The following is a 14,611-nucleotide window of genomic DNA, read 5'->3' on the forward strand; positions in this document are numbered from 1 at the left end:
TTTTAATTCACTGACTACGGATAAAACATTGCTTTGGTTGGCAAGGACAACGAAACAAAGGCTAGCCCTTACTTACTTATGGCTTTTAAGGAACACAGAGGTTCATTGCCGCCCTCACTAAGCCCGCCATCGGTCTCTATCCTGAGCAAGATTAATCCAGTCTCTACAATCATGTCCTACGTCCCTCAAATTTATTTTAATATTATCTTCCCATCTACGTTTTGGCCTTCCCAAAAGTCTTTTCATTCCGGCCTCCCAACTAACACTCTATATGTATTTCTGGATTCGCCCATACGTGCTACATGCTCTGCCCATCTCAAACGTCTGGATTTAATGTTCCTAATTATGTCAGATGAAGAATACAATGCGTGCAGTTCTGCGTAGGTACTACAGGGAATAGGGATTATCTATACGCCGGGTACTAGCCCCGAAAAAAAAAAATTAATACAATTCGAATGACCCGCTACAGGTTCATAAAGCTGTATTATTGTATTGGTTGCTCCGTTGCTCGCCGTGATGTGTGATCTATGCACAGTGATCTGGTTTTCGTTCTCCAGGCTGAATTGGAAACAAACGTCTTAAAGATGGCAGCGTCCGCAGCGAAAGAAGAAGTAGGACGCAGCTCAAATGACAATGGGAAAGGGAACGGGCTTCTGTTATATCACCATCATTATTCGTTTTACTCTCAAAAGGTATATATTGATGTTTTACAACGGTCTACTATAGGTAAATACCTCTGTCGTGAAAACACTAAATATAACAATAACCTCTAATGTTTAACCTCTTCTGTCATAAAGGAATATTATTACTTAATATTTCTACCTTAATTAAAATACGGGTCATTAACTTTGGTATATTGTAGTGGGCTATTTTCCCTCAAATTATTTTATTCTACATATCAATTCACAATTTTAGTTCCGTCTGCGAGATTGGGTATTTGACCCTTATCATACGCTGCCCTGTGTCTTCTCAGTGGTGGCCTTGCCATGCTGACCACACTGCCAGGAAGGCCTGCAATGTGTAACTGTCTAGTGTTGATCAGAAAATATACCCTCCCCTACACCATATTAACGTTTTCTAAAGCACGCGACGCTGAAGTTTTTTTCCACGAAAAAGTGGTAAAATTATCTAATTTTCAGAGGGAATGTAGTTTGGAATGTGAAGAATTTATATAGGACGTTTATTTTTTTACTTTATTGGGTTATTTTACGATGCTGTATCAACATCTAGGTTATTTAGCGTCAATGATATGAAGGTGATAATGCCGGTGAAATGAGTCTGGAGTCCAGCACCGAAAGTTACCCAGCATTTGCTCATATTAGGTTGAGGGAAAACCCCGGAAAAAACCTTAACCAGGTAACCTGCCCCGACCGGGATTCGAACCCGGGCCACCTGGTTTCGCGGCCAGATGCGCTGACCGTTACTTCACAGGTGTGGACTATATATAGGACGTCAATTGACTTGAAAACATATTAGAAAATGGCTAAAAATTGGAAAGAATTGATCGGAGTAAGTGACCTAAATGAAGACGTAAAACATTAGCCTTTGTTTTAAATGTGTTTTTCTATCATTTAAAAACCATTACATTTCATAACATACTAGACCTTTGATTAAAAATTTTGACATAAAATAAGTGTCCTTGAACTCTAACTCTCCACGGTTTTTTTTGTCCCTGAATGTACTACAGTGATTTACATAGAGTGTACGAATGACCATAACTTACGTAAACGTACTAACATACTACCATCTCACTAAAATCAATATACATAATGGAGATTAATAGGAAATTCTTACAAATCAGTAACTTTGATGTACGAGTAGGTATCAGTAATCAGTTATATTTATGAGGTTGTCTTAAATAGGCTATGTTGAAATTGTAAGTTTTTAAATAATCTGTTCTAGGTTATCATGGCTTTACATGAAAAGAAGTTACCATTTAAAGTGCACATCATTAACCTGACAAAGGGAGAGCAATACCAGCCATGGTTCCTTCGTATCAACCCACGAGGAGAAGTTCCTGTTCTCAAAGACGGTGTTAAAGTCATTCCAGATTCAGGCAGAATATTAGATTACCTCGAAGATAATTTTAGTAATGGTATGTAAGGTATTGATCGTTATTACGATTATGTTATCATTATTTTTAAATTTACTTTAAGTAATTAATCAATAAGACTTGTACATTATAAGATTGCATTGTAATAACGTTCAAATTCATGGGAAATGAGCTATGAAGTCTTCCACTTTTCCAGAAAAACTAGCTGAATAATAATAATAATAATAATAATAATAATAATATTTACTTCCTTACTTACTGGCTTTTAAGGAACCCGGAAGTTCATTGCCGCTCTCACATAAGCCCGCCATTGGTCCCTATCCTGAGAAAGATTAATCCATTCTCTATCATCATATACCACCTCCCTCAAATCCATTTTAATATTATTTTCCCATCTACGTCTCGACCTCCCTAAAGGTCTTTTTCCCTCCGGCCTCCCAACTAACACTCTATATGCATTTCTGGATTCGCCCATACGTGCTACATGCCCTGCCCATCTCAAACGTCTGGATTTAATGTTCCTAATCATGTCAGGTAAAGGATACAATGCGTGCAGTTCTGTGTTCTGTAACTTTCTCCATTCTCCTGTAACTTCATTCCTCTTAGCCCCAAATATTTTCCTAAGCACCTTATTCTCAAACACCCTTAACCTATGTTCCTCTCTCAAAGTAACAGTCCAAGTTTCACAACCATAAAGAACAACCGGTAATATAACTGTTTTATAAATTCTAACTTTCAGATTTTTCGACAGCAGACTGGATGATAAAAGCTTCTCAACCGAATAATAACACGCATTTCCCATATTTATTCTGTGTTTAATTTCCTCCTGAGTATCATTTATATTTGTTACTGTTGAGCCAAGATATTTGAACTTCTCCACCTCTTCAAAAGATAAATTTCCAATTTTTATATTTCCATTTCGTACAATATTCTCGTCACGAGACATAATCATATACTTTGTCTTTTCGGGATTTACTTCCAAACCTGTCTCTTTACTTGCTTCCAGTAAAATTCCCGTGTTTTCCTTAATCGTTTGTGGATTTTCTCCTAACATATTCACGTCATCCGCATAGACAAGCAGCAGATGTAATCCGTTCAATTCCAAACCCTCTCTGTTATCCTGGACTTTCCTAATGGCATACTCTAGAGCAAAGTTAAAAAGTAAAAGTGATAGTGCATCTCCTTGCTTTAGCCCACAGTGAATTGGAAACGCATCTGACAGAAAGTGACCTATACGAACTCTGCTGTATGTTTCACTGAGACACATTTTAATTAATCGAATTAATTTCTAAGGAATATCAAATTCAATAAGAATACCATATAAAACTTCTCACTTAACAGAGTCATATACCTTTTTGAAATCTATGAATAACTGATGCACTGTACCCTTATATTCCCATTTTTTCTCCATTATCTGTCGAATACAAAATATCTGGTGAATAGTTGATCTATTTCGCCTAAAACCACACAGATGATCCCCAATAATTTCATCTACATATGGAGTTAATCTTCTCAAAAGAATATTGGACAAAAATAATAATAATAATAATAATAATAATAATAATAATAATAATAATATTATTATTATTAAAAATATTATTAATATTATATTAAAATAATAATAATAATAATAATAATAATAATATTAATAATAGTAATAATAATAATAATAACAATAATAACAACAATAACAATAATAATAATTTGAACTACCAGTATCTTTTGGAGGAACAAGAAATCCTTTCCTACATACAGTATATCCTTTGTTGGTCGAGGTCTAGCTTTCTTATATGCAGACTTCTTTCTGGGTGAAAATGATGGAATGTCACACTCACCACTAGAAGAACTTACTATCGTCAACTGGAGGGAGTAATACTTGTCCGGTCCAAGTCCTCATCGGAAAGGAGACTGTCAGTAGAACCATCACAACTCCAAGAGGAGACCAGAGGATGGGTTTGTTTCCTCAACCTGAAGTGAACGACCTTTGGGTTACATTCTAAAAGGATCCCCTCTACTTCGTTGACCACCAAGGTCTACACTGCATCTAATTCTGATGACAGCTCTTCATCAATATCCTTTATCTCTGCTTCTGAGAAATAAACATTAGCTTATATTAGGTCCAAATGATATTAACTATTAATAAAATGAAATGAAAATAAATACATTTGGGAAGATTAAGATACACATATTATAGAGAGGCAGAGAGAGAGAAGGAGAGAAGAAATTAAGGATGGTGATAGATATTTATTTACTTACAAATGGCTTTTACAGAACCCAGAGATTCATTGCCACCCTCACATAAGCCTGCCATTGGTTCCTATCCTGAACAAGATTAATCCAGTCTCTACCATCATATGCCGCCTCCCTCAAATCCATTTTAATATTATCCTCCCATCTACGTCTCGGCTTCCCCAAAGGTCTTATTCCCTCCGGTCACCCAGCTAACATTATATATGCATTTCTGGATTCGTCCATATGTGCTACATGCCCTGCCCATCTCAAACGTCTTGATTTAATATTCCTAATTATATCAGATGAAGAATACAAATCATGCAATTCTGCGTTGTGTAACTTTCTCCATTCTCTTGTAACTTCATTCCTCTTAGCCCCAAATATTTTTCTAAGCACCTTATTCTCAAACACCCTTAGCCTCTGTTTCTCTCTCAAATTTAGAGTCAAAGTTTCACAACCATACAGAACAACTGAAAATGTAACTGTTTAACTTTCAGTTTTTTTTTGAGAGTAGACTGGATGACAAAAGCTTCTCAACCGAATAATATAAGGCATTTCCATATTTATTCTGTGCTTAATTTCCTCCTGATGGTGATAGTCTCCAAAATTAAGTAATTAATTTTAAGATTAGTAATTTTCATATCATACAATGTAGGCCTATATAAATTTAATATTTGTGACAAAATGAACTTCAACATATCCTATCTGGGATTTGATTCCATGTACTTCCGAATTATGATCTATTAGGCCTACATTTCACAGTTAATATCGAATATAAAAACCCGATCATTCGATCTCCATCACAACAAATCTTTTTGTTTAACACATAGTTGTTGTTTTCTAATGCCAGGCGTTTGACAATAAAGTCATTTGACCTCTTGCACTCCAATATTTTTCAAAGATATTATCATGGTCAGCCAATGAAGCACAGATTTTGAGGTGTTTCGAATCCATTGCTTGGTTTGAGTTGCACAATGGGCAGTTAGGGGACTGATATATTCCAATTCTATGCAGGTGTTTGGCCAAACAATCATGGCCTGTTGCCAATCTAAATGCACCTACAGACAATTTTCGTGGTAAATCGGGAATTAACTGTGGATTATGATGCAGAGAGTTCCTTTTTTTCCCTTGAGATTGTGTTATCAAATTTTGTTTGTTGAAGTCTAAGTATGTAGATTTAATAAATCTTTTCACAGAGTAATACGTAGATTTAGTAACAGGTCTGTAAGTAGCAGTGCTGCCCTTCTTTGCTAAAGCATCCGCATTCTCGTTTCCCAGGATTCCACAATGGGATGGTATCCATTGGAATACAATTCTTTTATTGAGTGATATTAATTGAGAGAGCATTTTAGTTATTTCTGTTTAACATAGTTTGTTTACGACTCTTTTGCCTCATTAGGGCAGAAGTGAGCACACTGTCTGCAGGCTCATATGGCAGATCATACTACATTTTGCTCAGGAGATATTATTTATCTTTATTAATACCATCCCATGTGAGCATGATGGATATAAGAAAAAATTTTAATGTCTCCTGCTTAAACAACAAAACTGAAATTTATAAAATTTATTGACATAAATATGGATCCAGAAAGAATGACGACGACAGCAAGGACGATGGTGATAATGTGTTATCTTAAATGTGATATTTATTACAAATATGGTATAATAATTTTAGAGTCATTCAGTTGCAAGTTTGTTTTTCATAAATAGATATCAGCATCTCTTGAATAGTGTATGTATTTGTATATGTCTGTTTATAGGTGACACTCCTAGATTAATGCCAATGGACCAGGGACCAGAGGTACGTCAGAGAGTCCTTCATTTCCGCACAATTATCGATCATATACCCGCAGGAGTTGTGACAATGGGATCATTTTTTCATCCAGAATTTTGTGAGAATCCGAAGCAGCCATTTATACAACCAGTGAGAAAATTATTAATGGGTATGTATATTTTAATACATATTTACTGGTATATTCATATAAATTACTAATTGAACATTCATGATACTGGGCATTTAGAAGCTGTAATATACAGGATGAATCATAATTCGCGCATATGCAAGCCACCATGCACTTTACCATTACAAACTATGTCTAAATTATTCTTTCCGAAATTGTGCCCAGGCCCAATTTCCGAGAAAAATTGAGTTTCAATTACACAGTCTGGCAATGTTGGATAAACGGCAGCACAAATGTAAAGTCAACCCATCATTACTTATTTGCTTCAGTTTTCAGTAACGTGTTCAGTGGTTCAAGTCTGCTAACAAGTTTTTTTTTTTTTTTGTGTACTTAATTTAAATAATAAACTCTTTTAGAGCTCACTCAAGGGATCTTGTTGCATAGTTTCATGCAGCTGTATGACTGTCAACAGGGATATGTTGCATAACATACAGCGAGACATTAATAGGCGCGCAGACTTCTGTCGTCTTATGGTTGTTGTTGATGTTTATTGACTTTACTGGCTTTGAGCCAGAGGCCGTTTTAGGGTCTTATACTCGCAGGATGCCCTCTCCAGCCATTGTACATAAATAATAATAAATATATATTTACATACTGTATATGACACTATTTCTGACATAAGTGCCAGTAGGTGTGTGAGTGCGGTGATTGTTTTATTTATGTATTTTATTTTTTTTATTATTTTGGTGTATGCCTAATTTGTTAATTTGCGATGCTTAAGGAATGGTGAAAGGGACAAGAGTTCGGGGTAAAGGATATCAGTTGATAGACAGCAATAAGGTATTACAGTATATAGGGAGGTTAATAGGAAAGCAAGAAATTGGGAAGAATGGGAGATGCTGGGTTTGCAGTTAAAGACCTGCTCTTGGGCAGAGGGTAATGCTTTTGAGCACAAGTTGTAAATAAATGAAATATAGTACAATAAGTGTAACATTGTATTGTGACTTCTAAAGAAACAACCTAACATTTAAAAATGCATAATGGAAAGCTACATCAATAAATGAGTTAATGAGAATACTGTGTACTGTAATTCATTTTGAAATAAATAAGTTTCAAAAACAGTAAAATGTTAATATTAAAAACAACTTCGTACATAAAAAAAAATAAGCAGAGAGACGGATAAGACGTTCGCGTTACCATGGGGCTATGAAAGCAATGACTTACATGGCCCACTGATGTTGGATCCATTCTACTCCCATGCTACCATTTATCCAGTGTTGCCAGATTGTGTAATTTGAACTCAATTTAGGGCCTGGGCGCAATTTTCGGAAAGAATAATTTGAACATAGTTTCTTCTTCTTGTTCTTCTTCTTCTTCTTCTTCCCTTGAGCAATAAGACAAATGTCGGGATGAGCCCTAAAAGAAATGGGCCACGGACCACTTCCCTTCCCCCACTCTTTCTCTTCTACTATCACAAAGAACTTGCTAATTTCTTAGATACCAACCCTGAATTATGATAATAGGGGAACATAGATATATTGTAAGTTCACAGGGCTAACGGCTTCGAAGCTGGGTACCTGGTTCTAATGAAGTGCACTGGTAGCAATCTAAAACATGGGGGCATGAGATAGTTACTTTACTAGTTAGTTCTTCTTCTTCTTCTTCTTCTTCTTCTTCTTCTTCTTCTTCTTCTTCTTCTTCTTCTTCTTCAACCCTTTGTGAGCTTTGGCCTCCTTCACAATTTTCCTCCACTCGTCTCTATCTTGTTTCTTTTTTTCCATCCTCTTATACCCATTCTTCCTATAGCCATCTCAACGTCCTTTAACCACCTCTTCCTAGGTCTTCAATGTTCTGCAGTAAATGGTTGCAGAGTTCTGAGCGCTGAAAGAGGCTTGTTTTTATAAAATATGCAAAATTTGTCGCTCAATAGTACGAAAACCATTTGACTTTCGATAGTATACTTTTGAAAATGCACTGTTCTCAGCATCTTGTATAAATAGGGAAAAAATTAGAGTATTAAAAAAATGCGAGGTTTTTTACTGATCGATTTCATATGGAATAGCCCATATGTAGTTGTCATTGTAGCCTTGATTTATATTCCAGTTTTCACGTTTAAAGTGTGATACAATTCCTGTGATGGCACTGGCAACATCCAGAAATTTTTTAAGCCTAGCCCTCTTTCCCAGTAGGTAAATTATTTTGAATGGAATATTATTAGCTTTCTAGAACAATATTTCTATACAGCTTTGTTACATGTAGAGAGGGAGAATAAGAAAAAAATGTGTCCTAATAAATTAATTGATTTTAGCTGCTGATAGGAATAGTGCCAAGACATTGCGGATGCATGCAGAGAAGAATCCTAATAGTCGAGATATTCTCCTTCAGAAGGCAAAATTCCAGGAAACAAAGCATGCGTCAGTGACAGACAAAGAGGAGTTCAAGAAGATTCTCAATCAAGTTGATTCAGTGCTCAGTCAAGTGGAAAAGGAATTGGAATCACATATAGAAGGTAATTACTTCAGCAAACAGTTTTAGTTAATTTGAATTTGGGCTGATTACCTAGTTAATTTCTCTCCCCTCTCAAGATTTTCCAAAACTATAAGGCGAATAAACTTTAAGTAATGATATTTCTGTCTATGCCATATTTATTTCAAAATATTTATTTTAATTTGATCTTTTGACAAACATTTTCTCTCTACTTCGAGCATCTTCAGATCTTATAATTAGAAATAACCACGACACATTGCATCCTCGTAAGTATAGTAATTTTTCGACCTTTAAAATATTCTATTACAAATTCAGTTCTTCAATATCATTTTTCACTTCGTAACAAGTTATATAACTTATATTGCAGAACGCCATAATATATTAGCAAGATATATTTTCAAGTCAGAATATTCGACACAACTGTGACAACCATCTCTCACGACTAATTGTACTTGTTCAACAATATCCACAGCAAATATTAACTTTGTAACGGTTTTAAAACAGGATCAATATTATAGAATATGTTTTTAACACATAAACAATAATCTACAAATGTTTAACATTGACAAATATTGCAAATGTATTTACATTGAAATATTGTTAGCTATAAAGGATGCATTTTGCAAATACACTCTTCAAGATATTTTAATTTTGTTTTTAACTTGTATACATTTTTAGATTAGTATTTTATAACTTCAATTATTATTTATTGTAACTTTGACCACCTTTGCAAACTTAAACTACAGTATATGTCATGTAAATTATGCCTACCACATATGCAATTTTTTCGTGTTTTTTATATACTTAAATTGTTAACTTACTTTATGTTCTAATAATTATAAGACCTGAAGATGCTAGAAGTAGAGAGAAAACGTTTGTCAATAAAATCAAATTTAAATAAATACCTATTTTGAAATAGATAAGCCATAGACGGAAATGTCATTACTTAAAGCTTATTAATTGGCTTATTGCAACCATGTCTACAAGGCGAATGTCATGTAATCTCATGGAGAATCCTTGCACTCATTTTGCCGAATACAATTTTGCGCTAAACTGGAGAATTCCCACGGTATCTTTGAACCGTGCCGTTACGTTTAGCACCAAATTTAAGTAAATACACAATCTTTCCAACATAAGAACACGACGTTGGTGTGTGGCGTCATTGGAGGGAGAAATTTGTTTCTTTTCTCTCTCTACTTCCTTGGTTCTGAACATTACTGAGAGATAGCACCACTGTTAGCTACAAGATATATTTGCGCAAATATATTGAAGTAGATTACGTGACCTATTACGTGACTTAGATGAGAGTCTCGAGACAAAACAGTTTTGCTATATTTCTTTTTTTATTAAATGATAAGCACAGGAACGCCATTTCGTAATTTTATTTAAGAAACAAGCCAAACAAATTATCTTTGCATCAAAAACGGATGCTCCCTGGACCAAATTATCGTATTTTATAATTGTTTGAATGCAACAGAAGCCAGAAGTCTTACACTTGGCTAATGCAGTGAATTATTTAAGAATATAGTCGCGAATTTTACTACCACCATTTCGATTGTGTTTTGTTTGGCACGGCTCGGTACGGCCCGGTGACTAGTGGCCAGCGAGTAACGTCGACTATCGATATTGCTCTGCCGTGGGTATTATCCAGTTGTTCCCAATTTTGTTCTCATCAGTTTCATCAATGCTAGATAACCTCGTAATTAATACATCATTGTTAAATAATATTTGATTTAGATATATGTAGGTATGAACTTTGTAATTATCTTATTGCTATATTTAATGATATATATTGTTTTCAGATCGAGAAAATTGGTGGCTATGCAGTGATCGTTTCACTGTGGCTGACATTGGCTTAACAATGTTGCTGGATCGTCTATATCGTCTTGGGTTAGAAAAATATTTCTGGGAAGCTGGCAAGAAACCACATATAACGAAATATTATCATAAAGTTCAACAGCGAGATTCATACAAAAAGACTATCCCGTCATCTTTATCACTTGTGAAGATGTTCATTCAGACACAAGCCCCATTAATTATAGGTGTCATGGCAGCTGTCACTGTTATCATTGGTGGTATACTGTATTACAGAAAAAATAAATGAATGTTCTCAACAATCAGATTCCATTCAGCTATGTGGTGAGCATTGACCTTTTCACCATTTTTGGAGGTTAGAATCTTCTAGTACTTCTGGCAGTGTGCCTTCATTACTAGGTAAATATATATTGTGTTACCTAAGTTTATATTATGGTTGCCCACTTCTCAAATATTGGTTATTATAGGGTCATCCCATTAGGTAAAGAGTTAAATATATAGAATTTACATATTGTTAGAAATAAATTGTTGTACATAATTTTGGCAGAGCAACTTAGCTGTTAAAACAAATGTACAATGGTAGGAAGCCGATTGTGGCAGCCACAGCCAAGAGGGCTATAATAGGAGAGAAGGGCTCATAAACCAGATTAAGTGTAATCTGTCAAAGGTAAGCGTTCACTACATCATATCGCACGCATCGGACGAATCGCACGGATCGGAAAAAGGCTATCTTTGCTGTGATTGTTATGTAACCATGTTCACTACATCATCGGACGAATTGCACGGATTGGACGAATCGCACGGATCGGAAAAAGACTATCTTTGCTGTAATTGTTATGTAACCACGTTCACTACATTGTATCGCATGCATTGGACGAATCGGAAAAAGACTATCTTTGCTGTAATTGTTATGTAACCGCGTTCACTACATCGTATCGGACGAATCACCTGTCGGCAAATCCATCCACGTTTCTCGGATGGGCAACTTTTCTGATGCGTGCGATCATGGCCTTCTTTAATAAATCAATTTTAATTGGTCAACTGTTACTATTATGTTGTGCCATGTTCAGTGTCGCGCCAAAATGGCAGACGGAAAACTTATTTCACGTGTAGAAAATTGCGAAGAATTATATAATTTGAGGCGTTCCCATTACAGTAATCAAGTCGGTTTTTTGCAAATATATTATGTAACCAATATTTTTTTCGTTTCTTCCTTTTCAATTAAGATGCATGAAGCAATTACAAATTCTTATTCGCTAACAGACGTAATTAATAGACCTAACCTCAACTCCTCTGCTTTCAGTAATGTCAATATCGTACGACGTCATGTTTTAAACAGCTGATAGGGGAATCCGATGAGGTGATGAGGTGAAGCCGTTACAGTGAATGCACTGCACTTAAAATATCCGTTGCGTGCGATTCGTACGAGGAGTGCGATACGATGTAGTGAACGCTTACCTCAAGAAGTATCTCGCAGCCACTTGCACAAAAATGGCGGGAATTTCAAACGACTTCCCTGCACATCCTCATTATATTCATATTTAATCCCATTTCCCACTGTGCTTGTTTCTGCTATGGATTGCATGCTGGAAGCGTTGATAGCAGCTCTGCATGCTTGCATTGCCGGAAATCCTGCCCCCTGGTGGCTGCTTTGTTAGCTGTCATGCTGGATTTCGAGATTAGGTTGATTGCTATTTTTCCTGTTGGCTTATATGCTGGAAACAAAGATGACTAATATAGTATCATCACTGGAACCATGTTGCCATGTTCGTTGTTTTCAAACTAAATTTTTTTTTTTTTTTCTGTATTCGTTAGTTTGTAAGAAACAGCAATTAAATATCGGACTTCATCTGTTTTACATTTCTGATTTAATTACTTTATTACGACATTCACTATTTTAATTTAGGACTTTAGTTGTTTTCCACTCATGGTTTAGTTTCTTTTTCATCATGAGTGTTGGCAGTAGATGATTTTCCAATTTGAACTGTGGAAAGAGCCAGCTATGTATGAACAGTAACCAACATAGTAACAAACACAGGAGCCAGCAGCGTACCCATCAGAGTGCCAAGCTTCTTGGCCAGTAAGGAAAATTACAAATAAATAATAATTTAATAAAAAATTCCAATAAAATAATTAAATATTAATAAATCAAAACCTAAAAAAATAAAATTTTAACAAACTTAAAATGGTAGTTATTATAAAACCAACACTAATCGAAAACAATAAAAATTAAACTAAACGAAAAGAATAACAAACAGTTAAACCCATAGAAAAATAAAATAAAATAAATCCAAAGACATTTACATATCTTAAAGATGCCATTTCCAAAATTAAATCCTTTGAATAAAATCCAGCAAAAAAAAAGGTATACCCAAGTACTGTGGGAACTGGGCTCTTTACAGCAATGTTTGAAATATAACCATCCCTATTACAATTTTGACTTTTTTCTCATTTTTTTTTTTGTAAAAAAAAACCTTGAGCTAATGCCATCAGTGTTTTCAGAACATGGTATCCCAGGAAGTAGAGGTAGAGAATGGGCTGTGAAATTCGAAATGATTTAGATATGACCAACCAAAGTGTTGTGTTAAAATGCATCAGATTTATTTAGTAACAATATTTTATTTTGTACATAAACATACAAAGATCTTCATTGCAATCAACTGTTTGCTGTTTCCAGTAACATATGATTTATAATGATACACGTGAATAGGAAAATCTGCCAGTGTATGAAATTAGTTTTATGTGATAACATTGTAAATGAAAACTCAACTTTCACTATCTCCCGGTATTTTGAAGAAACGATTCCTGTTTCCGCAATCTGGGTACCATACTCGCATTTAATATGTGCAACCATTGCTATGTAACAGACATAAACAAGAATTCTGTAACTAAAACTCAAAATGTCTTCCTTAAAATGTATTTCCAGGACTAACAACTTAAACCTTAGAGCACGCATGTTATTTCTCCATTTCCAGGAGTCTAAATTCAGTGGCGGAATGTTGGTAAAAAATGATGTTAGCACTCTCAATGGAGGCTGCTTAGAGTTAAAAGTGATTAATAGAAAGAAGATTGGATTTTTGGGGGGGGGGTAATTTAATTGAAGTGAATTTATTATGGCAGGCAGAGTAACTATCTCATGCCCCCATGTTTTAAATTGTTACCAATGCACTTCATTAGAACAGGTACCCAGCTTCGAAGCTGTTAGCCCTGAGAACTTACAGTGTATTTATTTTAACCTGTTTTCATATTACAGGATTATCTAAGAAATTAGCAAGTTCTTTGTGATAGTAGAAGAGAAAGTGTGGGGGAAGGGAAGAGGTCCGTGACCCATTTCTTTTAGGTCTTATCCCGACATTTGTCTCATTACTCAAGGGAAACCACGGAAAACCTTGAGCAGGATGAGGTGTTGTACTGACGACAAGCCAGTTGAACCCCTCTCTCCTATTATAGCCCTCTTGGCCACAATAGTTAAGCACTCAGTTTTGATGCTGTGGGAACTACAATCCTGCCTGTGGCATGTATTTTTGTCCTTTGTGAATATGATGTTGTATGTTGTCTTCAGTGGAGGCCCTGTGTTGAACTGATCTCACATCACAGGAGACCTGCTGTGTGTCTGTCTAGTGTGTTAGGTTATAATAGCCTCTGAAGAAGACCAGGGCCCACGAAAATTGGATTGTCGAGACATTATTGTTTATGATAACAGCAGTGAAGATGATGATGATAATAGGAAAGGCAGAATTTCATGTTTAAAGAGAGAAAATTTTATATTTTTATGCATACTTTATCACTATACGAAGTATGGAACAAGATTCTAAGATTTTAATTGAAATACATGTTCTCACCATGCTTATTAATGCAGAAATAATTTTCAGAATGTCCTTGTCTGCATCTAACATGATCTAGGAGTGTATTTTTGTTGATACTCAATACTTACGATTAATTTAAGACTTTGTGGTTTTTCTTCCCTGCTGAGAAGTTAGTAATGCTGTCCCTAGAAGTCATGATGTTTTGGCATGGTAATATTTTACAGAACTGGTATAGTAATTTGGCATATTATTCACGATTTCATTAACGATAAAGACTGTTTATAATGCTGGAGTACAAAAAAAGTAATTTATAATAA

The 14,611-nt window shown here is 35.2% G+C and overlaps 1 protein-coding gene across 1 annotated transcript; it reads left to right on the forward strand.

Annotated features, from left to right (window-relative positions):
- Window positions 1-538: 538 nt before the first annotated feature.
- On the forward strand, window positions 539-11,175 carry Gdap1 (ganglioside induced differentiation associated protein 1). The gene is made up of 5 exons (XM_069845994.1): window positions 539-692; window positions 1,903-2,095; window positions 6,046-6,228; window positions 8,495-8,695; window positions 10,476-11,175. Exons 1-5 carry the CDS (start codon window positions 585-587, stop codon window positions 10,775-10,777), a joined length of 987 nt encoding a protein of 328 aa, XP_069702095.1. The 5' UTR covers window positions 539-584; the 3' UTR covers window positions 10,778-11,175.
- Window positions 11,176-14,611: the final 3,436 nt, after the last annotated feature.

The sequence above is a fragment of the Periplaneta americana genome, chromosome 14, assembly GCF_040183065.1.
Source record: "Periplaneta americana isolate PAMFEO1 chromosome 14, P.americana_PAMFEO1_priV1, whole genome shotgun sequence".
Lineage (NCBI taxonomy): Eukaryota > Metazoa > Arthropoda > Insecta > Blattodea > Blattidae > Periplaneta > Periplaneta americana.

Excerpts from the sequence above, each read along its gene's own strand:
- Gdap1 (XM_069845994.1), top strand. The coding sequence starts at position 585 with ATGGCAGCGTCCGCAGCGAAAGAAGAAGTAGGACGCAGCTCAAATGAC. Across the intron at positions 693-1,902 it reads ATTCGTTTTACTCTCAAAAG|GTTATCATGGCTTTACATGA; the intron begins GTATATATTGAT and ends AATCTGTTCTAG. Across the intron at positions 6,229-8,494 it reads AGTGAGAAAATTATTAATGG|CTGCTGATAGGAATAGTGCC; the intron begins GTATGTATATTT and ends AATTGATTTTAG.